A 27,190-nucleotide genomic window follows, 5' to 3' on the forward strand; every position below is an offset into this window, starting at 1 on the left:
TTCGACGGCTTAATGCTTTATGACGTAAAATGCAGATGTTACAGCCACCATTGCTCGTGTTTGATTCAACTCTGATGTGGTAATTTTAGATTTGGTTAAAGAAATCCTCCATACAATTTATTTTCATTATCTCCACGAAAACGAAGAATTCATATAAAATCAAACATCCTCGATCCATATCATCTATGTGAGTCTCTGACATTGGAGATAGAGATTGAAATGAATTTTAATTTGATTTCCTACTTGCTCTGCCACTTGAGAACTTAACTCCTATTATCATTTCGGAGAATCAAAGCAAAATTACAGATCTAGGACTTCATGAGCAGCCACAAGGTTGCAAGTTAGGGGAAAGAACATGACATCTATGTCTTCTGACTTGAGACTTTAAATCGGAATAGAACGGGGCTCGACTCAGATAGTTGCCGGTGACACACTACATCATGTGTCAGAAAGACCTCCAAATCTTTATCTTCAGAGGAATTCAGTGCAATAATCAATGATTCTGCATACTATATTCACTTGAAGATCCCCAAGTACCAACTGCAGAGTTCCTTGACCTATTCACTGAGTAGGAGTTTTCTCTTCTTGGTTGCACCAAGCCTCTGCACATAGGCAATGTATCCATCCACGTCAAATTTCCTTTTACAGCCTGCATAGTTCATGTAACGTATTTTCCCAAAAATTGGTCGTTCCTTCCAACCCTGAAATTCCATATCAAATTAGTTGATCGGCCAATCTCACTGAAAATGATTCTCATCTTTCATTCTCATTTTTATCACTTCCAGTTGTCTAAGAAAGAACCAATCACTCATAATCACTGGTTTTATAATGAGTAGAAAGTTGGAATAAAATACAGAGATCAAAATATAAAATGATGGACATAAACCTGGTCGTGAACACCACATATTGACCACATGCAACCAACATATCCATTGGGATCCCTTCCATCTATTTCATACTGCAAGAAGTTTTATCAGCCAAAGAGGTCTAGGTGAAAATTTGGCAACAGCCTCCATATAAGCGTAATAAAATTGTACTTGCATACCTTGTTATTTAAATATATGGATATTTCAAGGGCTTCTTCGGGTCCTCTTGTCCACTCAAGGATCTTTTTTGCCCAATACATCCTGCAGATGAAACAATAACTTAAACTTGCTCTCCTGACATTAAATACTAAACAGAACCAACAGCATGACATTGGTATGTGAAACAAGCAACATACATACTGATTAGATCTTAATGAAACTCTAGTCATCAATGCAAGCACTATGTGATGCCATGCTCAGCAAATAGAAGAACTGCTTAACTGGGACAAGCAAACTGGGACCATAATACTCAAAGGATATTCTATGAGATTTTAAATATTAGAAACAAGAAAACTCTGATCAGAGTAGTAAACCATTTAACCTGACAGAGAATAGTTCCTTACCGCATAAAACCATGCATCTTCCCGTAATGAACCATCTCACATTGGGAGGCATTCCAGAGCTGAAAAGCAGGAGAAGAAGAAACAGAAGGTGATAAGAAAATGATACAGCAGACAACCTGATATACAACAGAGGAGACACGCAAATACATAAGCTTTATGAAGTAGAAGCACAGTTAACTTACAGGATCAGCAGTTTGTGCCTTCTCCAATTGCTCCCTCCTGCAATTTAGAAATTTTACACACTTCATAACCATTATCGCTTCAGAAACAACAATCAACATATAGCAACAAAGGACAACTAATATACTGACGTGTAAATATGTTCTCGCTTATCCGAAGCATGGTCCATTAAGGTCTTACGTGCCCATTCCCATGCCCCTTGCAATGAATCATATTGAGGCTGGTAAAAGCAGTAGTTGTCAGCAAGTTCTCTGCGCACAATCAACTCCTCTAAAAATGCATCCACTGCCTTATAATAGCAAGTAAAAGTAGGAAAATAAGCAACATATCATATACAATAAACCACTTCACATGAAGCAAGAGTAGAATTATAGAAAGACGGCACCAAATTGCAGATAATTCTGGACACAGCAAAGTCAGAACAGATAAGGAAAATGTAAAAGCAAAAACAAATGTTCAATATGAATTTAAAATCACAAACCAGGGGACTGAGTTTTCGGACACTGCGTGCCTCCAAGGCACACCTCTGAGCAGATATTTGCCCAAAATGCAAATATGGAGAAAGACCAGACACCCCTCTTGGTTTCAAAGGGTTATTCCGGTCCGATGAATAACCCTTCAGCCTTTTTGTCAAGAATCCATTTTTGCTACCCTTCAAAACTTCCATTGCTGCCTTTTCGCCTGGTTCGCACCAGTCCACTTCAGGAACTTCTGCTCCTTTCCTAGTCACACAAGAAAACCATCAACAACAGAAACCCCAAAATTCCCCAAGCATGTCAACAAAATTTAAACGACACCTAACCTTAAAACTTCATCAATAAGACCATCCCAATCAATCGCCGGACTTGTACCCACCCATTTTGCAATCGGTGGCTGCAATGTAGGAAACTCAATAAGGTACTCAGGCAGCCTTTTATTTATCTTACTCCTTATAGTCCTAGCACTATACTCCAACTTCTCCGATGCCGCCCAAACGGGCACCACATTGTGGGCATCAACTTCATGTATGGTCACAAAATCACCAACCCTATTGCATATTTCCTCTTTACATTTCTGAACCTCCCTTAAAGGTGAAAAATCTGTTACTAATAGTGAAGCCCCACATTCCCTCACAAAATTGGGTATAGTCTCCTCCGCTTCTCCCTGTATGTAAAACCCACCATTAAACCTCTATACACACAAAAAAGCCCCAATTTTTCCAATAAACACAAACAAACAATTTCCAAAATTTCTAAAGCATAAATGTCAATTGAACCAAATGGGTATCTAAAAATTCAATCTTTTAAATTACCCGGACGAGAAAAAATGGAATCTGATGCGATTCTTCAAGATCAGGATGCAATTGTCGCAAGCCCCTCAGCATAAACCCTAAATGGCGGGCTTTGGCGCCAAGAAATTGATCGAACAAATTGAAGGCCACGGCGACCGGGACATGGGCCTTGTTGGCCTCTTCAACGGCGTGGATCAACGCCCAGTTGTCTTTGACCCGTTGGTCTCTGAACATCCAGTAAACCACGGGACCCGGATTCGGGTCGACCGGTTTCGCCCCTTGCTTTAGGACCCGAAACCGACCCGGTTGGACGGAGGCGGTGTTTGCGGCCATGGAGGAGTAGAAGGGAACCGGAATGTGCTTGCTAATTTGCGCCGGCGGTGTACGGAGAATGTGGGCCAGGGTGCGTGTAGGTTAAAAGAGAGAGAGAAAATCAGAGAAGGTGAAAATGGGGAAGGAGGAGAGGAGAAAAAAGGAGGGAAACGAAACGGTTAAAGGTGTGGTTTTGAATATAGATACGTGGATTGATTAGAGCGAAGAGTTTGGTCGTTAGTGTAGTTCCTTGGTGGATCAGGCCCAAAATAAGTTCTCGACCCAAAGTGAAGGGAGTGTTGTAATATTTGAAGAGGGCCCAAGATAAGTTGTTTCCCGGATCAAAGGGCTTGTTGGTAGAATGTGAACTTGCTTAGCTTCATAGCTTGCAGGAGGCAGTGTCTAGCTGATTGGGTTCAGTTTGCACCTTCCATCTTTTCTCATATTCTATTGTATGATGTCGCCATGCCAGACGTGATCCGACTTAGTTTGTTTTCCTTCTCGACTCCCCTTTTTCTTCTATGTTTTGGGCAGGGGGTTTTAGCTCTGTTTTTTTTTTTTTTCTTTGGTGTTTGTTTCAATGAATTATTTTTTGTTCAAAAAAAAATGTGAAGAAAAAAATAAAAAAGTTAAAAACTATAACAATAACTTTTAAAAAATCCAATATTATGGTTGTTATCCAAAAATTTGGAATAAAGTACACGAAGTTTGGTCAACATAGCATGTTCTTGTTTTCTTATTAAAAAATTTCAACTCTCAAATAATGATTTTTGAATACTTTTCGAAATGACAGAACTCAAAAATCATAACACAATTTTGTCTACGAATTTTCAAAGTCAAAAGCCATAAAATTCATAAAATAAAAATTCAGCCAAGGTTTGGTGTTCCATCAATGGAACAAACTCTTAAAATTATGCTGTACAAATGGTGAGCTTATGGTATAGAAGAAAGTTTTCTGAAAAATGTGAGGAAACAAATATATATGGTCTATTATCCTTCAATAGTAGCTTGTTGAGCATCTTAATTCCAAAATACAATTGGCCAAAAAAAACAGAAGAAAAAAATACAAATTTTCTTGTAATGTCAACCCCAGCAACTCATTACCAAAATAGAGATATCATCTGGTGTTTACCAGAAGTGTCTTTCCTTCACTTTATTTTCCTATTATTGCTCAGAAAGCATTATAATATGTCCAGGACTAACTGTACTTTTGGTTCCCCAAATACATGGCTTTAAAAACCCTACACTCTAATTAGATTCCAATTCTTGGTGCCTCAATTAGCGCATGCTTGCTTACTATTTCGATGACAATAGTATGTGTTAATCATTAGAGTTTATATAGGATATATATGTATTCAACCAATTTTGAGCTAATAATATCTAAAAGCTAATGCCATTCTTAAACAATTAATTGGCAGAGTACGTCCCACTAAATTTCTTTTGTGCCAAGCAATCCAATGAGTTGGGAATACATACACCTACCAAATCTCCTTTCCAAGATCTTATACAATTAGTAATGGAGTAGTGAGCCAACTAAAGCTGATACTTAGTTTTTCTTATACAAAATGAAGCACATGCACTTATATATACACACTTAATTAATTGTGATGTTATAATAGGAAGAGAATACATAATCAAATGAAAGCACAATTGACTACTGAAAAAGCTGAAAAGGGAAAATAAAATAAAGGGTGTTTCAATCTAATTATGGTATATGCCCGACAACGACAATATCACCAAAAGCAAGCTAATTTTTTCAGCCTAATACATTAATCAAATATCCATAACATAATTAGCATCAAATATCCATAATATAATTAGGCACCACGTTTATCTAGTTGTTAGTGTTTCTTGAATGCTAAGGGACTGTAACTGTGATCCAAATCCATTGAACCAGATCTGTCTAGCTCTCTCCTTGTTAATTTGTTTGATAACCTCAGAAGCTTAGAAGGGGTGCAGAAACCTGCATATATTACGGGTCACGAGCAGAAGATTAAGAAACTAATTAAGTGCAATTATTTGATAGAGGTGATCGAGTGATACATTATGTCCGCTAGTTAGGATAATGATCGATTTTGTTGAGTACAATGATTCTGCTAGGTCTTTGTTTGTGAAAGCCAAGTTTTAACTAACTAAAACACAAGAAAAGTTTGAGCACTAAACTGATAAGAAGGTCTATTCAGCCAGGGTCATACTTTGATTACCTTCATTAAGGTGCTAATAATTAGAAATGGTATATATATGTTTAGTTTTCAGAGCTTTCTCCAGGTCCTACATATAGATCCCAGGATTCACAATCATTTTATTCCGATTGAAACCAAATACCAAACTAAGCCGGACCATTTATCACCAGAAAGTCAGAGACAGTGCTATTAGTTAACTAGCTATGGTCTCGATGAGTCTGTTTGGAGCTGTAATACGTTCTGGCATGGGTTTGTTCCAGTTGATCATCCTAAAACTAGTTCTCTTAGCCTCTGTAAAACTAGTTGTGAGACTCTAGTGAGATAAATGCACGTTATAAATTTATAATTACCATGTACGTTAGGGATTTGCTCAACACTCTACGTACCTCTCTCCTCCGGTTAATTCGGTTTTTTTTTCTTTCTCTCCAGCCGAAGAAAAATTAAATAAAGAAAACCTAGCTAGGGTATATAAGATCGTCTTGATTTGCTATATATACAATTAGCTGCATGTGAAATAACAGTAAAAGAAGATTAAGTATGTTCTTGAAAATTAAGCCAACATCTCGAGAAGCTGACCAGCAGCTTGTGGTAAAAATTAGTGGTCTGTCCAACCATTCCTGCATAAAGATACAGCAAATATATAGACCACTCAGTATTCACAAAGAGGATTATGTGATTTTCTATATACAGTTATCACTAGCTAGTGGTGCTCAGATGTTTTTTTTCTTCCAGTTTGTTTATATTTCTACTTGGGAATATATTTTAAAGCCTACACTTACAGGGTAAGAAGATTTGTGCGATTAGTTTTTTCCTAGACTCAAAATACTTATGGGGTCTCAACAATGCATATATAAATTGATTTCCAATCTATTTCGATGACAATTTATTTAGAACATTACTCCATTGATCTTCCGGAAAACGCATTGTAGGCGATTATAAATTTTTTAATCTACCCATGACCATGAAAACATTACTCCGTTATCGTTAGAATATATATATGAGTAATTAGAATTGGGATTAATTCTTTTGATGGGATCTATATATATGGTGCTGATTTATGTACCCAAATATATATATATATATATATATATATATATTATAAAAGATAAAACAACATACAGGGGAATACTTGTCTTTGGTACTAGAAGAAATTGACTACACAGTCCACAAGGACCACAACCTTACAAAACTCCAGCAGAGCCGGGGCTGGCATGGCTTGGTTGTTGGAGAAATTGAGAAGAAGAAACAATGAAACGCTAACTAGCTAGTTAGGTTATTGCAATTTAATTACTAGGCTATACTAGAAATGAACAATGAAGTAAGCGTTCAATAAAATGTTTCATAGAGAAATCGAGATAGGTAAGTTTAGCTCTAACAAAAAGAAAATTCTGAATTCGTCTCTACTACGGATTATACTAAGTAGTAAGTACTAACATAGAAATATTCTGGGATAAAACTCCCTCATCAAGTTCATTGGGTTAATAATTAAGTTAGGCACTTGAGTCGCGGTAATGATTACAACAACATTAGTCATAAATTTCCTGTAACCTTCATTATTAACTATACAGAGCACAAAATATTCTAAAGCTCCAACAAAATCACCATTGTAAGCAAGAATAACTGGATAAAAAGACAAATGATGAGCAAGCATTGGAAGAGGGAAAGATTCTGGTATAATTAAAGAGAGACTAGTTAGTACTGTCTTCCTTCCAATACTAATCATTATATTTCCTTTCCCTGTACTCAAGAAAAATGAGTGGAGTGAATACATACACTGCTGAAGAAAAGCTTAAGCTAAGAACCAGAAAAAAAGAGAGAGAGATTAGTTGGTGAGCAGTCAGTGTACTTGGTGAGCTTTACCGACAACAGTTTCTGTATCCTCCACTAAATAAATAATTAGGAGGAGATAGACCCAATGGTGGCAATAGAATACCCTAATAATAATTCTTTCTACTTTCCCTTACTCACTTCACTTCACTCAACAAAAAGTGCAGAAAGACAGAGACCCACAGCTCTTGAATAGTTGAGTACTTGATTGGGTGAGGTGGGTGTGAGTGAATGAGTGGGTGTTAATCCAACAGAAAGAGACTGCTGAGAGAGAGAGAGAGTTCATATTTGAATCCGCTGCTTGAAGGGGTTTGTATAATGAAAGCAAATGAATCATACAGAGGCTAGTTGGGTAGCTACCTTGAATAATCTGCAGAATGAGTGACCTTGCATGTACCCAAAAGATGCCGGAAAAATCTGTTTATGGCTTTCCATAATTGGTAAACTACTTTACTAGCTTGGAATTAAAAGAGTTGGTGACTAGCTATTTTGTCATTTAACTCACTACTAATATTTCACCAGTCCAATATGATCATTACCCCATTCTGACCATAATTTAAGTAGAACATAAAAGTTCATAGGTTTGGTTTGGTCATTATAGCTCAAGTCATTTCTCCAGAAGTTGGTAAATTGGGCATACCAGATTTTAACATTTGAATCCTCAGGCACTCCTTTTTCTTTGGAGTATAAATTGAATTTCACGTACCGATTATTACGTATCATAAAAAATGTTAGATAAGTAATCAGATATCTGCAATCAGCTTTAGCAATGAAGGACGAACTAAATAATAGGGTTTCAATGAGTTTGAATAAGTAGTAACCATGTGGTTGTGAACAAGTGGTTTACACAATACATACAAAGACATGATGTTAGGTACACCACTTCCAATACCACTGCATGTTAAAAACTTAAAATTGTAGTTTTCAACTCCAGCGAAGCGTAACAAGCAGCGGGAAAATGAGGCTAATTTTGAAAGGGGGATCGTTCTCAAGCATCTTGTGTGCTGCTTCATGCCGACAGCCTTCCTTAGGAACTGGGTTCTTATTTCTTTTTCGAAACCTTTCTTTCCCTCAATCATGGGGAGCAAGCATCAACCCAATAACTCTGCATGAAACTTTCATCAAAAGCCTTTGGAATGTTTAAAACACAAGTTACCCAATTGAACCAAACTTGCTGATTTGATGGGAAAAGGAAAAAAAAAATTAATAAAAAAAAAACCCTGATAATCTTATCCCATTCCCATCAGATCCATGACCAAAAAAACCAAAGCTTAGAAAACGACTTCCACTTCTCTCATGGTGGGGGCTTAGCTGAAACAAAAGTGCTTCTCCAGCTCTAAAGCCTTGCATTTGTGAAACTCTGGCTTGCCATTAGAAGAAGAACCAAAGCCCTGTACATGCAAAAGACAGGTCGTTTCCAAAAAATTTCAGGTCATATCAGTCTTTGGATCCTTTCGGCAAGCTCTTCCTCTGTCATGATCCAAAGGGTTATGCCAACCACCAACCATTTTAAGGTGGCCTCTCCAGTCCAACCATATCTTTGTCGAACTCTTCTGCTGAAAAAGAGAGAAATAGAGTGGAAGTTTAGTTTTAATCATATGGAACTAATTATGCAGTTGAAACATCCAAGTTAGTGATTTCACATCTAAACAAAAGTTGTCAACACACAAAACTATTCTCTTTTGGCATATTTGATATTCCAAAACACACAGCAACAATAATTAAAGTTATGTCTTTCAGGAAGCTTGAAATAAAAAATAAAGAAAAGCACTAAAAATCAACAGTAGAAGAGGAAGTACTGAATTCTATATCCTCTGGTGCAAGGAATTCCGAGTGAAAAACAGAGATATTAAATAAGCAACAAGGTCATTCACTCATTTTATTGCCTCAGTACGAGGATGTTGATTGAATAAGACCTGTAGATGAGCAAATAAGGACCGCAAGAGATATATCATCTCAGAGATTTTGAGTTAAACCCTTCCCATGATTTAATGATTCATCCACAGATAAAAGAAAAAGGGTACGACTGCACACTTGAATCTAAAATTTCAGTTGGACCTTGGCATCATTTTGAAGATAAACGGTGCAACTTTTTCAGACAGAAAGTCAATTCCCTTTGTAGAGCTACTACTTCAACAATAATGCCAACATGGAAATGTTATTATGACAAGAGAATTACAGAACAAAGCACCTGGTGCAAAAAATGGCTCCTCCAGTTCAAAAGCAAGTGTTGCAGTCAGTCAAACCCTGTTCAGAAAGAACAGAAAATGGAAAACATCACAGAATTGCTTTATGCAATTTACAAACCAAACAAAGATAGCTACATACTCCATCTGTGGCGCAGATCATTACCAATATGTTCATGAGATTATAGTTAATTGGTTAATTAGCCAGAACTCTACTTTAAAGCAAAAGGAGGTAAAAGAGAAAAGGTGAGATTAGAGATTTGATAATAAAACAAAGGAGAAATAATAAAATCTTCCCCTTCACTAATATTATTTATGTCAAAGTACTTAGGTACAAAAATTTTACAACATTCTTCCTGTACTTTGCACAGCACCCTCTATCTTCACACACAAGAAGAATATCTTTTTCTGCAAACCCAAAAACTTCAAAATCATTGCTAGGGTGAAATAGGGCAGTGACTAAAATCAAATGAAGCTGTACAGTGCTAGAAATACAGATTCAATTCCTACTCCCCCAACCTTACTGCCCTAAAATCTTCTAGAGTAACTAAGCAGATAACAACAACAAAAAATAAGAAAGAATTCAATAAATCCTACAAATTTAAATTTCTACTTGAGAAAAAAAATATTTGTTACACTGAGGATGTATCAAGAACATCATTTAACACATCATCCTCACCGTTTACTAGGGCAAGTAGCTCTGCGTCCTTATCTTCATCACAGGAAAAATCCCGTCTTTCAAGCTTGGAATGAGCTGCAATGAAGATCAACTTCTGTGCCTTGTCCATGCTCACCCTTGAGTGCCCATTTGCAGACACCCACCTCATTAAAGACCAACTGGATTTGAACCCACATGAAGTTGCATGAAGGAAAATGAGCCTAACTGCAACTTTCCCTAGTGACTTAAATTCAGTGAGGTATGTTTCCCACACAAGTCTACTGCTTTGTGGGTTAGTAATTCTCATCTTGCCTGAAACGGGATCCTTCTCCTTCATTTGTACAGCGCGAGCATATACGGGATCAAGCCCTTCTGTTCTCCACTTCATGAGTTCCATTAGTGCAATGTGAGCCTCCTCCCTTGATACAAGCCGGGTTATGAGCTTGTCCACATCCTTCTCTTGCTCCGGCGTCAACAATTTGAATGGTGGAAGATACTTTCCACTTATGTCCTTAATCAAATAAACTGGATCGAGTATAAATGCAGCAGCCCAAGCTGGATGGTAATTCTTCTTGAACCGCTTTTCGATTACCTTCTCCACGGGACCTTGATCAATGTGGAAACTTGAACACCAATCCTTCACTTTTGCTCTTAATTCATCCCAAAGTGGGAGGCATTTCCCAACCAGTGGCCTCTCTATCTCAATCTCTTGAGCCATGTCCTTGATAAGTTTAACCAAAGAATGCACCGCCTCCAATTCATTCCAAAACGCCACGTCCCCAATCATCTCAGCAACTTCTCTTGCCGTTTGGTCCTCCATTGATACCCCTTTATAAGATTCATCTAGCACGACCAACTGAAGTGCTCGCGCGGAGCTAAGAATATCCTCAACCATTACATACACTGGACCAAAGTTGAGCATTTCATAATCGCGCATCGATGGCACTCGTAATAAACCAGCATAACCACCCTCCTGGGATTGATACCTCTGAAAGCTAATCCTAACCTGAGACTTGTTATTCACAAAACTCGCGAGCTTGTAACAGTTTTCAGTAACAGCCCTGAACAACCGAAGCTCCTTACTGAAATCCTTAATCAAACTAGTAAAACCCTGAAACTGACAAGATAGATTAACCATCCAGTGATTCTGACTCTCTAAATTCCTCAATGCCTTGATCCTAAACCTGTCCGCTACTATTCCTACACATTGTTGCACAGCATTCCCACAAATGCTCGTAATCGTCTCCCACAGAACCTCCTCGGCGTACTTCCACGGCACAGAGCCGCCAACAAACACCGCCCTCCGGTACACACTAGTCCCATTGGGAAGATTCACAGTCAAATTGACAAGACTATCCTCACCTAAACCCCCAGCATTCTTGGACTTCCATCCGTCAGAGGCAATCTGGAAGAACATAGCGTCTCTAATTCTGGCTTCCGACTCGGCCTTCGCTTCCTCAAACTTAGCATCCAACCTCGACCCGGTGAACTCCCTCCGGGAAATCGCCGGCAAGCCCACCTGGTTAAGAAAAGCTCGGAACTTGGGATGCTCCAGGCTCGAAAATGAGACCGACCCACAAGACTCGTAGACCCAATCAGCAAGAAAATCAAGCGCACAATCGACTTGGCTCTTACACAGCGTCGGGCCAGGTGAGGTTTTGGGACTCTTGAGCTTCTTCACACTGTCCTCCAGCATCGCCAGAGCTCCCAAATCGTCTTTCCCGCCGGACAACATCAAATGCGGCTGCTGAGTCAGCACCGTCGTCGTCACCGCCGAAGCGTACGTCAGCTCGCCGCCGCAGAACCGCGTCGGATCGACTATACCCTGCGGTGGAACGCTGTACGACGGCGTCGGGGCGCTCCCGGAGGCCGCCGCAGAGGAGGAGCTCCGCTTCCGGGGGTTGTGGTGGGACGGCGGCGGCGGAGCGGAGTTGGGCAAAGAAGTCGATATTGGCGACGGAGACGAAATGGGTTTGGATGCGGAGCTGAAATTGGGGCAAGTCCCGCGCTTCAGGTGCTCCGACGCCGTGCGCGACGGGTTCGACGCCGAGAAAATGGCCTCGCAGAGAGCGCAGCGGAGCTTCACGGCCTTGGGTAGCCCGGTGTCGGTGTTGTGAACCAGAATGGGCTCTAGGTGGGCCCAGTACCAAGCCCCTTTGCCCTTTATGGCCTTGGTCCTCACCGTCACCAGCCCCTCGTAGCGTTTCGTCACGGCCTTGGCCGCCGCGTCGTCCGGCGACGGCGACGACGTGTCCACCGCGAGTTCCATCCCCACGGCCACCGTCTGCGTGGTGGTGTTAGTAGCCGCCATTCTCGGAGCAAAAAAAAAAAACAAGAAGAAGCGGTCACGTTGGCGAAATTGTGGAGCTTTCCGGGGATTTCAATAAGGCGATACGACGGCGTATTGGTGGCATTCGGCCGGAGAAAGCCGCGGGCTTGGGCTTGGGCCGGTCTCCATTACCCGACCCGGCGATCTGAACACTCTAGCTGCTTCTTCTTCTTCTTCTTTGGTGGACTGAGACTGACGGCTCGGGTTTCTGAGTTGAGCTGTGTTGGTTGTGAGAGTCTGGTTTGTTTTTTCAGAGAAAAAAATAGGGACAGAAGTGAGAGAGAGAGAGATGGTTATGTAGGTAGGCCTTTCAGTGGGAGTCAGTAGTAGTCCACGCACCTGCACGCGCCACCGTTGAGAGAGTGGGGAGACACGGCCTGGTTTTGTTGATGGAATTGGAAACTACGACCGTGGTGGTCACCGTGAGGTAATATTAATAATGCCACTACTCAACAGTCTCGCACGGACGGAAACAGTTCCTCCTGACATCGCTCATCACCCGCTCCTCATTGGAGCGTGAGGCGCACGTGACTTTAAAGGTGAGGGGGGAGGGAGGGGGGTGGGGGGTTTTGGGCCATGGTGAAGGGTTTTGGTGCTTTCTTCATTTTTTTTTTCCACACTTTTCTTTTTTTATGTGTTGTGGGGAAGGGCTTGGTTTGTCTTCTTCTCTCTTTTTCTTTTCTTTATGCACTGGTTTCGTACATATTCAATATTTTATTATTTACGTTTGAAATTAATTATTCAAAATGGGGGAAGATTTTTTTTTGGTGCTAGGGCTTGCATTTGTGACTTGTTGTTCATGTGGGTATTTATGGAAGGGGAGGGGGATGGGGACATAAAAGGGCAACCTAGGAATTCAATGAATTCTTTTTGGTGTGGGGGAGGGGGACCAAGTGTTGACCAAGACAAAGAAAGAGAATTGGCTTGAAAAAGTTCACCACCAAATGCACCTCTGCTCTGCAATCCAAGCCTGAATTATGAATGAGTCTTTTTTATTATTATTATTATCTGGATGTGATAGGCAATATAGTCATACTTTATTTCCATTAATTTATTTTTTTCCCTAGAAAATTTTAGAACTTTGTGTAATTTGTAGAGGGAGTAGAGTTGGTAGGTAGCTGTCATTCATTGCCCAAGTATGAGAGTGCTGATCTTGACAAAATTTCTACTCATTTCTTTACTGATTTTTATTATTCCATTCGTTGGTTAATTGTTTTCTTACCGGGTGAAGATAGGTAACTTGAGATAAAACTAGCTGCTCTAGTGTTTTTAACCAAATCGGTTACTTATTTCTTATGTTATTGGATGATTAAATATTTCTTTGCCAACAAATTTGTCATTTAAATTATTAGAGTATTGATCATAATGAGTGATTATTAGAGTATTGATCATAATGAGGTATGTATTAGCGAATTATTCTTAATTTTCTTTGGCGAATCTTTTATTATTTAATTATATTTAAATAATTACGATTTGGTTCATTTTGACAAATTATGTGTCTATAGATGTATTTGAATTACCTATAGAATAAATAATTTTAAATACAAAATTACAAACATACTGAATCAAACATTTTTCAAATGAAAGAGGAGGCCAATGCTCAATCCCCTAGAAGGGTTGGGTATAGTACAACGATGGGTTTGCCCTGCTGTGGGCTGGTGCAACATTACTCTGGACGGTGTTTTATCTTTTATGAGGTTGCTAGATTTGGGGGGATTGGTGTGTTAACTAGATATCATGAGGGTCCTTCCTTATGGGATGTTCCTTTATTGTTCAGCATGTTTACGACCGTGGTCAAGTCGAACTATAGAAGCTTTAGCAGGGAAATCTGCTGGTCAATTCGCTATTGAGCATGGTGTTGAGGTTGTCCGATTTGAATCAGACTGCCTTCATTTGGTACGGGTTCTATCTTCCACTGATTCACATAAGTCACGTTTAGACTCCATCTATGAGGGCATTGGCTGACACTTCCAAGTGATTCCAAGATCCTTGTTCCATCATATTTGTAGGGAGATTAATGAAGTGGCTCACCGGTTAGCTAAATGTGTTTTACATATCCATTCAATCTTTACTTTATTACACAGCTTCCCAGATCTTTGGGTACGTTTACTTACTTGGAATGGGACGGAACGATTACGGAGTAAAAATATTCCTGCGTTTACTAACACATAAATAAATCGGAATGATTCCAGATAAAAATATTCATGCGTTTACTAACACATGAAAGAATCGGAATTTGTGTAGGTCCTACCTCCTTATCAGGAATCGATTACTGAATACTCATAAATTTGATTAGGAATGGGGGAGATGAGTTTAGGAATCAATACCGATTCATTTCTTCTCCCATTCCACTTGTCTCCGATTCATGATTATTTTTCATTTCAAGTAAGTAAACGTGTCATTTGTTTAATCATATTTGGTTGACATCCTTCATGAGGAGTGTAACCGAACATATGCTTTATTTTGAATAAAATTTTCCGTCTCTTTCTAGAGAAAAAAAAAATAACAGTTGTCTAAGATTTTTAGCCTTTGTATCATAATTGCATACTTTGACGCGAGCTATGTGGGTATAAAATGGGTGGTGTAGGCAGGGGCGGATGCACATAGAGCCCAGCTTAGGCACTTGCTTAGACTGGATTTTTGAGTTTACATAGATTTGGTATAGGCAAAAATGGCAGAAATAGGGCAAAAATGGCAGAAATAGGGCAGGAATATGGTAAAATAGGCAAGCTTGGTACTGAATATATTCTTAATAGGTTTGGCATAGGCAAGCTATATATGTGAAAAGAGAAAAATTCACCAACGGTGTCTGGACACTTAGGGGACTTTCAGAATGATATCTGAACTTTCAAAGTTATCAATGTGATACCTGGACTCATTTTTTCGTATCAACGTCGTACTTACGTCAGAATTCCGTTACGGAACCGTTAACTATAACCACGTGTCCGGCACGTGAAGCACAAAATAAGAGTAAAAGACTAATTTACCCTCAAAAGTTTTTTTTTAATTATTTTTTTATTCTTTATTTTTTTGCTTTCTTTCTTTCTTTTTTTCTTTCTTGTTTTTCTTTTTCAGCTTCTTCTTCCCTCTGCTTTCTTTCAGCTCCTTCGTCAGCAACCCAAAGGTCTGCCAAGTCGGGTTCTTCGCCGCCCAGGAGCCCATCGCCTCCTCCCCTCCCGTCTCCGACATTTCCCCTTCCGGCAACTCTCTCTCTCCCGTCATGATCCCCCCGCCACGTCACTCCTCCGACGCCGAGTTCGCTTTCTCCCCCGGCCGCCCGCTCCGGTCCAACTCGGTTCGCCCCGCTGCGGCCGTGACGACGACGTTGATGGGGATTGGGGAGGAAGAAAAAAAAAAAAAAAGATGAAGCAGAATTGCAGAAACTGCAGAACTAAATGCAAAAGAAGAAGAAGAATAAGAAGAAGAAAGGTCGAAGACCAAGACAGAGAGAGAGAGAGAATATTCTTTTTGGTGTTTAATCTATCACCTAAGAACATTATAAATATAAAGATCGTAGAAATTATAACATCGGCAGCTCGTGCCCCAATGGTGGGGAGTTGAGTTGTTGTGGAAGAGGTTGGCGGTTCGAATCTCAAGTGTTCCAAGGTATAAATATTTTGTTTAATTATTCGGTATCGCCTAAAAAGAGTATAAATATAAAGTTTGGAACAGTTTTGTTGAGGTCAGTTCGTGCTCCAGTGGTCGGGAGTTGAGTTGTTGTGAGGGAGGTTGGGGGTTCGAAATGAGGTGTCCTCCAAACTTTGGAAGGAATTGAGTTTTTGATTGATTTTAGGGGGAATTGGGAGAAAAAGTCCGTTTTGCCCTCACTTTTTTGATCCCGTGTGCCTCAGGATAACAGACCCGTAACAGAATTCTGACGTAGGTACGACCTTGATACGAAAAAATGAGTCCAGGTATCACATTGATAACTTTGAAAGTTCAGGTATCATTCTGAAAGTCCTCTCAGTGTCTAGACACCGTTGGTGAATTTTTCCCATGTGAAAATGGCAGAAATATGGCAGAAACGGGCAAAACAGGCAAGCTTCGTAGGATATATTGACCTACTGAATATATCCTTACTATTTACTTTGAGTCTTGCCTTACCTAAGAAACATTTTTAGATCCGCCCCTGGGTGTAGGATTGTTTCGTTAGAATTTTTTTTTTCTTTTTAATTTTTTTTTTTCAATAATGTAAGTGCAATTTATACTGTATTGGGTGTTATTTGCTCGAGATTACTTCTTACTAGGTCAAGTAGGCAAGGCAGTTGTTGTTACATGGTTTAGGCTCTAATATACGTCATGTCTTGGTACTGTTCTTGTGTGGTCACCGTGATTTTTAATCTAGGCTTAATAGCCAATTTGCTACCTTAGGTTTTATCATAGTGTCAATTTGCTACCCTATGTCTTATTTATGTTAATTTGCAACCTTAAATTTCATAATTAGCCAATTCACTACCCTAAGTTTTATTTCAGTCAACTTTTCATAAACCAATTTACTACCCTACCATTTTGTCAAATTAACTTGTTTTAATTCTTCCATTCATCTATCCAAGCAATGATTAATTTTGAATAGGATAATAAATGACTAATTTTGAAAATTTAGATAAGCAAATTAGTTAATTTTGAAATCCTAGATTAGGAAATTTGACGGAAGGGTAGTAAGTTGGCTGAAATAAAACTTAGGGTAGTAAATTGGCTAATTATGAAATCCTAGGTAAACAAATTGACATAAATAAAATTTAGGGTAGCAAATTGACACATGGTCAAACCTAGGGTACAAATTGACAATTATGCCTTTAAAGTATGTATTTTTTTTTTTTTTTGAAAAGGGGTTTGGAACCCAGCCTAACTGGGAGGCTCAGCCCCACGCCCGTTATTATTAATAATAGTAGAAGGATGATTGTACAACGAGGGGGACGTAATACCTATACCTCGAGTACTAATACAAGAATCCTCATAGAGTACATCCTGGATAATCACAGGAGTCTCATCTAACCAGTAATCATCTAAATAATCAACACTAGCAAGGTGCGCCAATCTATGAGCGACACCATTTGCTTCCCTGTAAATAGATCGTAAATTGCAGGAGGGAATTGCACGCATATAATCTTTGCAATCCTCCACAATACAACCTACCTCTGAAAGATCTTCCATATTTCCTTGAAGTGCCTTTAAAGTATGTATTTATTCAGCCTTTGTGTGTGTGTGTGTGTGTGGAGTACAATTGTGGTGAATTTGTTAGTGTGCCCCGATTATGAATCTTGTAATTAAAAAATCTTCATTTTACCCTTTCATAATCAGACTCATTCATTTGAAATAATAATATGGCATGGGGATAAACCCTCCAGTTTGATTAGGTTACAAACCCCATTGTTCAAAAAAAAAAAAAAAAAAATCTTCATCTTACTCTTTTATACCGTGAAGCAAATGGTGTTGCATATAGGCTTGCTCACCTTGCTAGTGTTGATTCGTTAGATGATGTTTGGTTAGATGAGACTCCTACTATTATCCAGGATGTACTCTACGAGGATTATTGTCATAGTTCTTCTGTAGTACGGGGTTCAGGTTTTATGTCCTCCCCCCCCCCCCCCCCGCGGTTGCAAAATTATGATATTAATATAATAAATGGAACCGGGCCAAACCCTTTAAAAAAAGGAAAAAGATTCATTCATTTTATTAATCACCCAATTATTACAAACAACCAATCAAGTTAAAAATTGTTTAACTATCAAATCGTCTCAAACAAATGTAAAACATAAGCATTTCATGCATACAAGTGGCCGAGTGATAAGTGTGAACATTCCATCACAAGTGGAGTGAGTTTCTTTGGGAATAAACCACAAGGTTTGTTGCAGAGGTGAACTTAAGAATTATCTAAACCTGAAATACTCTATATATGTTATCATAGGATTATCAAATCATAAATCTTCCATAATTAAGAGAATCCATAATGGTAGTGTCCTTGTGACATTTGGGAAGGGCGGTATATTAACAGATCCTCTCACCTCTGGTTTTTGAGTTCTCTTTAGGCATAGTCCTAATAACCAATTATAGAACATGAGTTCATTGGAGGGGGATTAATTAAGAGATTCATTAGCAACTAAAGTAGGTATAATAAGCTGATTAAGTATTAATCAATCGAGAAATTCTTAGGTAGGGCAAACGTATCAGCCACGTGGTACGCCCAGCCAATTATGTCTATCTATTTTTTAATTGTTTCCAAAATAACCCATGTTTAATTATAATGAAATACCCAAAACACTCCCTACATAGACAATGATTGACTGGGCGTACCGCTACGTGGCGCGCCAGCCCTACCTAAAAATCTATCATCAATCAAGAAGTGAAGTTGTCAATAAAATTGACCTAGGAGTCAATTCCAATGAGTCAATAACCACATACCCAACTGTCATCCACATTGTGATGTATACAATTACTGAACCCACAAAAAGGGTGTGATGCCTTTGCTCCCTCTCCAAATTAGTAGTTGGCCTTGTTCACAATTAAATTCCAAGAATAGCTTAACCAAGAGAGGCATTGATTAAATCCCAATTGAATGGCTTGTTTTTTTGGGTTTGGAGTAATTTAGTGCCTCTCATTTTGGTCTTGACTCTTGAGGAAATATTAGTTGTCTACCCTCTTGTTCCACGACATAATAGCAAATGATACTAAATTAAGCAATAGAAAAAGAAAATTACTCATGAGCTAGTCATTTTCAAAAACTTCATGACTGCTACTTTTCCTTGCCTACTTTTTCTTTTTCATTCAAAGCTCACATGTAAACCAAGTCAAATGTCAAATTCAGAGTTTCTTCAGTAGACATCTTTTGCCTCTTCTCTCCCAACTCCAAGAAGCTTGTCTCTAAATAGTAAATATAGTTTCTTTTTCTCTTTTTTCTTTGATAAGCTCTAAATATAGTTTCTAGCAACTTTGCCAAAAAAAAATATATATATAGTTTCTAGCAACTAGCAAGTACTACTGACTTGTGGCTTTGTGTAGAACTTCGATATTGTTTTACTTGGCCCTTAACCCGAATTATGAGTTGTCATCCATGAAATATGGCTATTTTCGTCTATGTAATTTCAAATTTGCAATTTTGACACATATGATTTACAAGAGATAAAACAATCGTTTATTTTTGCCAATTTATTGGATGAGATGAGCAAGCAAGTAACCAATGCTAGAGTATAAGAGCATTTTTAGCAATGCTAGCAATTTTTTAGTCAAATTTTAGCCAAAGTAGCTAAAAAGTCATTTTAGCTAGCCACTTTAGAAATACGTCTACATCAATGCTCTCTATTTTAGCTAGTTTTGAATTTATATAATTTTTTAAATGAAGATTAAATAGTTTAAATATATTTATAAATTACATAAAATAACTTAAAAGAAATGTTTTAAATTATAGAGAGCCTCATCTCGCTCTCTATATTTAGGAGCGAGATAGCTAAAAGTTATAATGGAGAGCCACTTAGGAGTCTGGTGCAGCTGCTAAAATAGATAAAAAGCTAAACATCCTCTCCAAAATAGCTAAGGAGCCAAAATAGAGAGTCTGCTAAAGATGCTCTAAGAGCATAGATGGAAACTATAAACTACCCAAGAAGACAGAATTGCACATAAGCAAGTTCATTCTTTCAAACAAATCGACAGAATTAAACCAAGAGGGGTGTAAATGAATATTTCACGAATGTCAAAAACATTTTCCAACATATAAATATAAAAGTGCTCCCTGAAAAGAACTAGTGCAAATCCATCTTCTCTTTGGACAAGACTGAAGTGGCGACTAAGGGAACCTGATGATTGATTGCGGTCTTTCTTTTGTATTTAGTTTATTGGGTAGAAATAACAATCTTTTTGTTTGTTCATAAACTACAAGAGTAATTAAAGTTCTAAAAATTTTTTTTGATGATTGAAAAACAAAACAGAAACTAGAAAACAAACCCACGCGCCACACCCCCTCCCAACTGATCCAACTGGAACGCTGGGGACACAGAAAGGGGCAAACAAAAAAACCCGACAGACGGATTCTAAGAAGAATGCGCTGCCGATGCTAGATGGTCTGCAACAAAATTCGCCTCTCGATACACATGTCTGAAGATAATTGAACGAAACTGTAGAGTAAGCTCCTTAATATCATGTAATAATGTTTTAATGCACTACGGAAGCTAACAACGACCTTGAACACAGTCTATTAATAACTTTGAATCGCCTTCCACAATGATGTCAGAATGATGTTGAAGTAAAGCTGTATGGAGTCCATCTCGTAGAGCCGTGGCTTCCGCTACCAACACTGATGCATTGCCAATTTTTCTATTAGCTGCAAAAAGAGGGTTACCATCCTCATTGCGAATAACAAACCCAAGAGTAGCCAAACCATTCCTGACAAAACCGTCAAAGTTCAACTTCACTTGATTAGCATTAGGGGGTTGCCACTTAATATGAAAGTATTTCGAAATCTTTGGGAGAGAGAGCCTGGGATTGGCTTTCAAATAATTAGAGCTCAAAGCATAAGCTTGAAACACACACGAGGCAGGAGACAAATTAATATTATGAAAAACTAGTTTATTTCTGCTATACCAAATGGCCCAAGCAATGTAGAGACTGGAAGCAAAATGATCTGAGGACAAAGCAGAATTATTCCCAATATGATCAAGCCAATCTAAAAAAGATAGATTCCAATACAAAGGATTTAAAGTATGAGCTGAGGACCAAATCTGAACCGTAAAAGAACAACGCATAAATAAATGGTCAATGGTCTCAAAAGAGCTATCACAAAAAGGACATAATGGAGAAATGTTATGGCTATAGATAGAAAGTTTAACAAGTATTGGAACTTAAAATACTTAGAGGATCATAATTGCAATTAAGTTAATACAAACTTGCTATTCATCGACCAAAATGACAAAAAATGTGCTCTCTTATTTTATAACAAGGTAATTAGACGATAAATGTAAATAATCTCTTTTCAATTTGAACTAATATCTTTTTTTTTTCTTGAATAAATTTGGACTAATATCTTTGGTGGGAGTAATTGAACATTTCCCCGATCTATGAGCTTGCCCAGTGCTATTAACTACCTGGGAGCTAGTTTTTTTTTGTTTTTTTTATTAACTACCTGGGAGCTTGTTGGAACTAAAATTGTCAAATGGGTTTCCAGCAGGGCAGAGGGCAAAGGTACTTGCTTTCAAATGGGTATGTTGTGTACTTGGGATTCCATATGATTAGCTCAGGGATCCAGAGCCATGTGTATGGCAAGGATTGAGAAGCTGACATTCCACCCTCCTAATGATTCTGCATGAAAGAAAGCCATAAAAAGTGAAGGAAATGATGATCTGTAACTTCCCCTCATTCCTTTATGACAAGTGGGGAAAAGCAAGCAACTGCAGCAAGGGAGGCCTATCTATTATCCTAGGGGTACAAACATTGAAAGCTGAAACTTGTTATAGCAATCAGAATTCAGAACACAACACAGCTGGCTGGGTCAAGCACATCACTGCTAAGGACCCCCTGCCCGTTCCAATTCCATGTACTAATAAGCTCTCCAGTACTCTCAGTTGATCACTTGGAGATCATCACCATAGAATTAAAGAACTAAATGGGCTCATCTCTTAGTCCTTGTTCAGTTTCATCGAGGCCCATCAAATTTGTCCAAAATATGTAACTTGGGCTGCAAACAAACAGCGAAGCAAGTTTATGTTAATTTGTTAAAAAACATAAAAAGATTTTTAAAAAAAGGTCGCCCACCGTGGGGCTCGAACCCACGACCACAAGGTTAAGAGCCTTGCGCTCTACCAACTGAGCTAGACGGGCTGTCGTTGGCAATGATCCTGAAAAGTAATAATAGTATCATTATTGAGCGCAGCAGTGAATTATCACATATGTAGGATATATTTGCCTCACAGAAAACATGATTGAAGGAGATTTCTTCACATGAGTTTGCCAGCCATGCTAGCCATTCACAGTCATCTTCAACTTAGATCGTTCGGAAATCGTGACTTGGCATTTAGTGATTTTAGTCTGATTTGGAGTTTCTATCATCAGCACAACTATCTTTCTAGCTTCGAGGCATACTAGTGATACTACATAGCTCCATTATTGTTCTTTTTGGACTTGGAAAGTTATGTTCATGCCCACTGATTTGGCGTTTTGGACTCAGATTGTATTGTACAACCCAGTTGGATCCAGGCATACTCGCATAAAACCAAGATACCAACTCTGGCTGACTGGCTCTGATCTGAATCCATAGATATCCATGGGCAGCAGTGCTCTGGATTTGATGCTCGTAATATAGCACATGGAATTGAGATTTCATCCAGAATAGTTTAGGGAATCAAGTGCAAATCAGCAAGCCTGCACTATATTCACGTGTAAAGATCACATGACTAATCTACTTGTCTACAGAATGTTTCACTTTCACCAGCGTGAATAAACTATTTGGTCCACCCTTCGACATAAGCATCTGAGCCCAAGTCCCAACTGCATATGCTGGGAATAAAGTGGAACAATCCTCCTTGGATGTAAAACCGGATAGTTATATCACCCAGGTGGAGAATTTTATAAACTTGATGCCAAACTCAAGAAACTCAAGCTAAAGAACATTTTAACATTTAAATTCCAAAATCACAAACAACGAACGAGTTCATCCAATTATAGTTTTGAACATTATGTCAGAAACACAAGCTGAACTCTGAACCTTACAATCTACTGATTTTTTTTAACCGCCTCCAGGCTACTCAAAATCACGAACTCTGAAAACCCCACAGTTAATCTGCACCTGAGCCACTACACTTCTATTTACCACCCTACCACATTGATGTCAAATTGAAATCAGAGGTTTCCGAGAGTTGTCACCACTGAGAGCTATACTGAAAGGGCATTTCTGAAATACAGAGCTACGCAGTCTCGAAGCTAATCAGTTTTAAGGTCTACAGTTGAGGTGTTGTACGACCCTCCATTTTGCACACCATTAGTATCCTCTTTCAACTGAAATACAATTACCGAGATTATTAGATTGAGGGAACTAATAAGCAACCATTAGTATCCTCTTTCAACAGAGAATGCAATAATTTAAATGACAGATCATGCATGGTTGCCCAAGAAAGCACAAGGCAAGCATGAAAGATAGAAGTAATCCTATAAGCAACCAGTTAAAATATTCTACCTAGGAGGGTATGCTAAAACTCTTGGTAAACTATACCCACTTATAGATTTCAGACAATAAAAGAAATTAGTTGATCAATTGATCAGGTACATGTTGAACTATATCAATCGTGAGACATGATTCTCCATATGTCAAACAACCAAGAGCCTATTGTATGTTTTGATATTGTACGGGGAAAATAAAGACAAGATGATTACCTTTTTAAGGATCTTCTTCTGGTAACGATATCCCTGTTAAAATTGATCAAGAGTTAATGATTGCCAAACCATTTCATCAGATGAAACATAAGTATACTGGTACAAAGAGATGGTATTTTACCTTGTCAGTCCCATAAATGTAATCGCAGTAGGTGAAAACTGAAGCAAAATTGCTCTGGCTTAGTCCTCCAACATAATGATGGTAATCATGATACTCAGCACCACCATAAAATGGAATATATTTTGTGGGAGTCCAGGGGAAGTCATACCTGCACAATAAGACATGGATTAAAATTTGGTCCTCATGAAACATAGTAGTCAAAACCTCAGTGCAGATAATGAGAAGAAACCACATGATTCTTATGTTGCTGTAAAACATAAAAATGGACGTGGAATAACTCACTGCAGGAAAATTTATATAATAGTACACTAAAAGACATGCCATCCATGCAGCTAACTGACTTTTTCTCCTCAGACAATTCCCCAAGGGAATGATATTATGTTACCAAACTCACTGTTCGTCAACAAACACCTCACATATAAAGCAAAAGCCGCATTTCAGCAACTCTCTATCCTAAAACTAAAAGTATGCAGGTAAAATTCATGGCCCTTCACCAAAAGGTCTACTTCTTCCAAAGAAACTTGTATTTTAGTTCTGTATGGACCTCCTACAGTCCAAATTACACAAAACTCACAAAACTCTATAGGCAACAACACATGCAGCGATGATCAGATACAAATAAGACACTCACTTTCAACACAGGTTTTTTTTATTTTATTTTTCTTTGCATCGTTCTTCCTCTGAAGTGCTAATATGGTGGTATGCAGGACTAATTATATCTAAATTTTTATGCAGACAATTTGACAATAATGGTTGAACACATCAATCATAAGAACCTTAATGCACAAACAACTGACTCAAACCCCAAATACACGTTCTGTCATAAGAGTTCAGTGATCAGCATTTAAGAATGACAATTGGATCTGGAAGATCATGAAGTTCATGTGGTTGCACTCATCGATTCTCCCTCTTCGGATTCCGATATTGGCAAGAAATCCAGAACAAGAGTGAAGCATAAAAAATTAAAATTCTGCTGGTAACCACTCACTCAGCATACAAAAAGTAATAATTAAGAAACTAAATCCTGAAAAAAAAGTTAGAAGAGAAAGGCATTGTAGCATCGTTGGCCCCATCATTAAAAGTTAAGGCACTATCTAAGATCTTTCAAATATGAGGTACTTGCTTAGAATTCCATTAGAAAAGTAAAAAAAAAAAAAAGAATGAAAGGAACTCCAAAGTTGCCATCATTAAGTCAGAATCTAGAGAAGTGAAGGACCACAAGCATAGAAAAGCAAAATGCAGCATGCGTACCCGCTGTGTGTTTCAATGGCCTCAACCTGCCTCAATGCTATCCACGACCAGAATGTGATCATGTGGCCAGGCGCTATGGCTGGCCCGAGAAAAGATGGGATCCCGAGAATCAAAATCTCAGCCCAGTGCGCATATGGCGCCGCAAATCCAATCGGAGCAGTGTATTCGTGATGAACACGATGGATCTTTTCATACCCCCATTTGTTATGCAGAAATCTGTGGATCCAGTAGTTGGTGTAATCTTCAACCAAGAAATAAACTAACAATTGGGAAACCATCTCCCACCCAGAAGGCAATGGCAATCCTGTTCGAATCCCTATAAGCTGTTCACAACCAGAAATCCATGATTATTACAGCAATTTCAGAAAGTAAAGCAACATTCTTCATTATCCCCAGTGGATGATGAAATTTGTAAGCACATATTCATAATTCAGGCACAATGTTATTAGGAAAACTCAAATAGAGTTTAAGCATAATGTAAAACCCCTACAAATCCCAACACAAAAACCCCTCAAACAAAGTGACGTAAACCCAATTGCACAAAACACACAAAATCATCATGAGAATTAAATAGAGGGAGGATCAAAGTTGCAATTTTTGTAGTGAAATCAAATTGGAAAGAGACCTGAATAGAAGGGTAAGAGACGAGCTGGAGAGGGCCGACGATGGAGAAGAACATCCACATGACGTCCTTGTAGCACTTGAGCATGTCATGGAGGGTCAATCGGACCTTGGGCTGGATCTTGTGGCGGTCGAACCCGGCCCATCGGAGGACCTCGACGAAGACGAGGGGGAGAGGGACGACGGAGAAGATGAGGAAGAGGAAGAGAATGTTGTGGCAGTAGAGGATGTAGTCGGACTTGGAGGCGGAGTAGTTGAACCAGAGGGTCTCGGCGAAGGTGAGGTTCCTGCCGAGGGCGGAGGCCGCCTCCGAGATGGTCTGGTACGGCAGCATTCGATCAGAGATGAACTGAGCGGTGGAGAGAGAGAGATAGAGAGAGAGTTAGGCACACAGTCTGGACTCTGGGTTGGGGGGTTAAGTTGGTTAAAATATGCGGGAATATTTAAACGGCGATGGGAAAGGCATCGACATGATGACAGACGTGCCTCTGTTACTTATATAAATTTCTGAAACTACTTCTCTAGGAAAAAAAAAATAAAAAAAATGTGAAACCTCTATGTGGTTTTAATATAGAAAAGAAAAAGAAGAAATAAAAAAGGGTGCGAGCGAGGTGAGTGATAGAGGAAGACAAATCAGATTTCGTCACGTACTTTTGAGGCAGCCGTTCTAAACCATGGAAAAATAAAAGACGGCCAGGCATCAAAGTTTATATTAGAAATGAAAGTACTTGCTTAACAAAAATACAAATTGGTCTATGTCATGACAGTGTGGAGAATGCTGAAATTAGAGAAGGAATAAGTGATCTCAATGAGAGAGGTTTCAAACTTTCTATGCTTATATTTTTCATTGTAGCATTTTTTTTTTTTTTTATACTTTTTGAGAAAAGAGAATTGCATTTATCTTTTGAACAACACGTTTTGCACATTTGTCAAACATTATAAATGAAACATTATTGAGTACGTCCTTAATCCACATAGTAGTTGAGCCAACACTCTTTGACATGTTGCTTTACTTGATTAATGGATCGTAACCGCCTAACCGGAGTGTTAATTGCATAATTAAAGAGTTCTTTTTTAAGAAACAATGACCATTTTAATCAAGTTTGAATTCATAATTTTGTGAGAGTGTTTGAAAGTGTGGAAATTATGCTTTTTAATTTATCTCATAGTCTCATGCGTTGTGAGATAGGCATTCCCATTATATATGTATTTCATGCGTTTCTCATCTTTATGCTCGGATTCTCATTCGATTACCGAAACGCAAAATAAAAAAAATAAAAAATAAAAGAGTGCAATGGTAGCAATGAGAGTGTGAAAATGGCCTTTCTACTTCGAAATTGCTATTTATTCCATGATATAAATTCGAATATCACCGAGTATACCAAAAATCATTATTAATCAATTCATCTTAGGCCTCATATGATCGAAAACCGTAATGTGACCAGATGGACTGAGCGAGCCTCAACTT

At 38.6% G+C, this 27,190-nt stretch overlaps 3 protein-coding genes and 1 non-coding gene across 7 annotated transcripts; all 4 read right to left on the bottom strand.

Annotated features, from left to right (window-relative positions):
- Nucleotides 1–154: 154 nt before the first annotated feature.
- LOC133743809 (deoxyribodipyrimidine photo-lyase) lies at nt 155–3,336 on the bottom strand. 2 transcript variants are annotated; one of them, XM_062171841.1, is made up of 9 exons: nt 2,901–3,336; nt 2,412–2,752; nt 2,091–2,331; nt 1,741–1,898; nt 1,612–1,648; nt 1,430–1,488; nt 1,046–1,127; nt 887–958; nt 155–701 (listed from the first exon to the last, which is right to left on the bottom strand). In XM_062171841.1, the coding sequence occupies exons 1-9, from the start codon at nt 3,210–3,212 to the stop codon at nt 558–560; spliced, it is 1,446 nt and encodes a 481-aa protein (XP_062027825.1). In that variant the 5' UTR covers nt 3,213–3,336; the 3' UTR covers nt 155–557. The 2 variants fall into 2 exon arrangements, with proteins under 2 accessions (XP_062027825.1, XP_062027826.1); XM_062171842.1 differs by lacking the exons at nt 155–701; nt 887–958 and adding an exon at nt 1,227–1,320.
- Nucleotides 3,337–7,971: 4,635 nt separating this feature from the next.
- Nucleotides 7,972–12,806, bottom strand: LOC133743247 (uncharacterized). 3 transcript variants are annotated; one of them, XM_062171111.1, is made up of 3 exons: nt 10,067–12,805; nt 9,393–9,448; nt 7,972–8,754 (listed from the first exon to the last, which is right to left on the bottom strand). In XM_062171111.1, exons 1-2 carry the CDS (start codon nt 12,354–12,356, stop codon nt 9,438–9,440), a joined length of 2,301 nt encoding a protein of 766 aa, XP_062027095.1. In that variant the 5' UTR covers nt 12,357–12,805; the 3' UTR covers nt 7,972–8,754; nt 9,393–9,437. The 3 variants fall into 3 exon arrangements, with proteins under 3 accessions (XP_062027095.1, XP_062027094.1, XP_062027093.1); XM_062171110.1 differs by having other exon boundaries at nt 7,972–8,757; XM_062171109.1 differs by lacking the exons at nt 7,972–8,754; nt 9,393–9,448 and having other exon boundaries at nt 9,671–12,806.
- A 9,302-nt stretch (nt 12,807–22,108) lies between these two features.
- On the bottom strand, nt 22,109–22,181 carry TRNAK-CUU (transfer RNA lysine (anticodon CUU)). Its single transcript has one exon. It is a non-coding gene; the product is annotated as a tRNA-Lys (tRNA).
- A 773-nt stretch (nt 22,182–22,954) lies between these two features.
- Nucleotides 22,955–26,212, bottom strand: LOC133706650 (methylsterol monooxygenase 1-1-like). Its single transcript, XM_062132193.1, has 5 exons — nt 25,727–26,212; nt 25,102–25,424; nt 23,851–23,998; nt 23,730–23,762; nt 22,955–23,354 (listed from the first exon to the last, which is right to left on the bottom strand). Exons 1-5 carry the CDS (start codon nt 26,054–26,056, stop codon nt 23,280–23,282), a joined length of 909 nt encoding a protein of 302 aa, XP_061988177.1. The 5' UTR covers nt 26,057–26,212; the 3' UTR covers nt 22,955–23,279.
- Nucleotides 26,213–27,190: the final 978 nt, after the last annotated feature.

Source organism: Rosa rugosa, chromosome 4, assembly GCF_958449725.1.
Source record: "Rosa rugosa chromosome 4, drRosRugo1.1, whole genome shotgun sequence".
NCBI lineage: Eukaryota > Viridiplantae > Streptophyta > Magnoliopsida > Rosales > Rosaceae > Rosa > Rosa rugosa.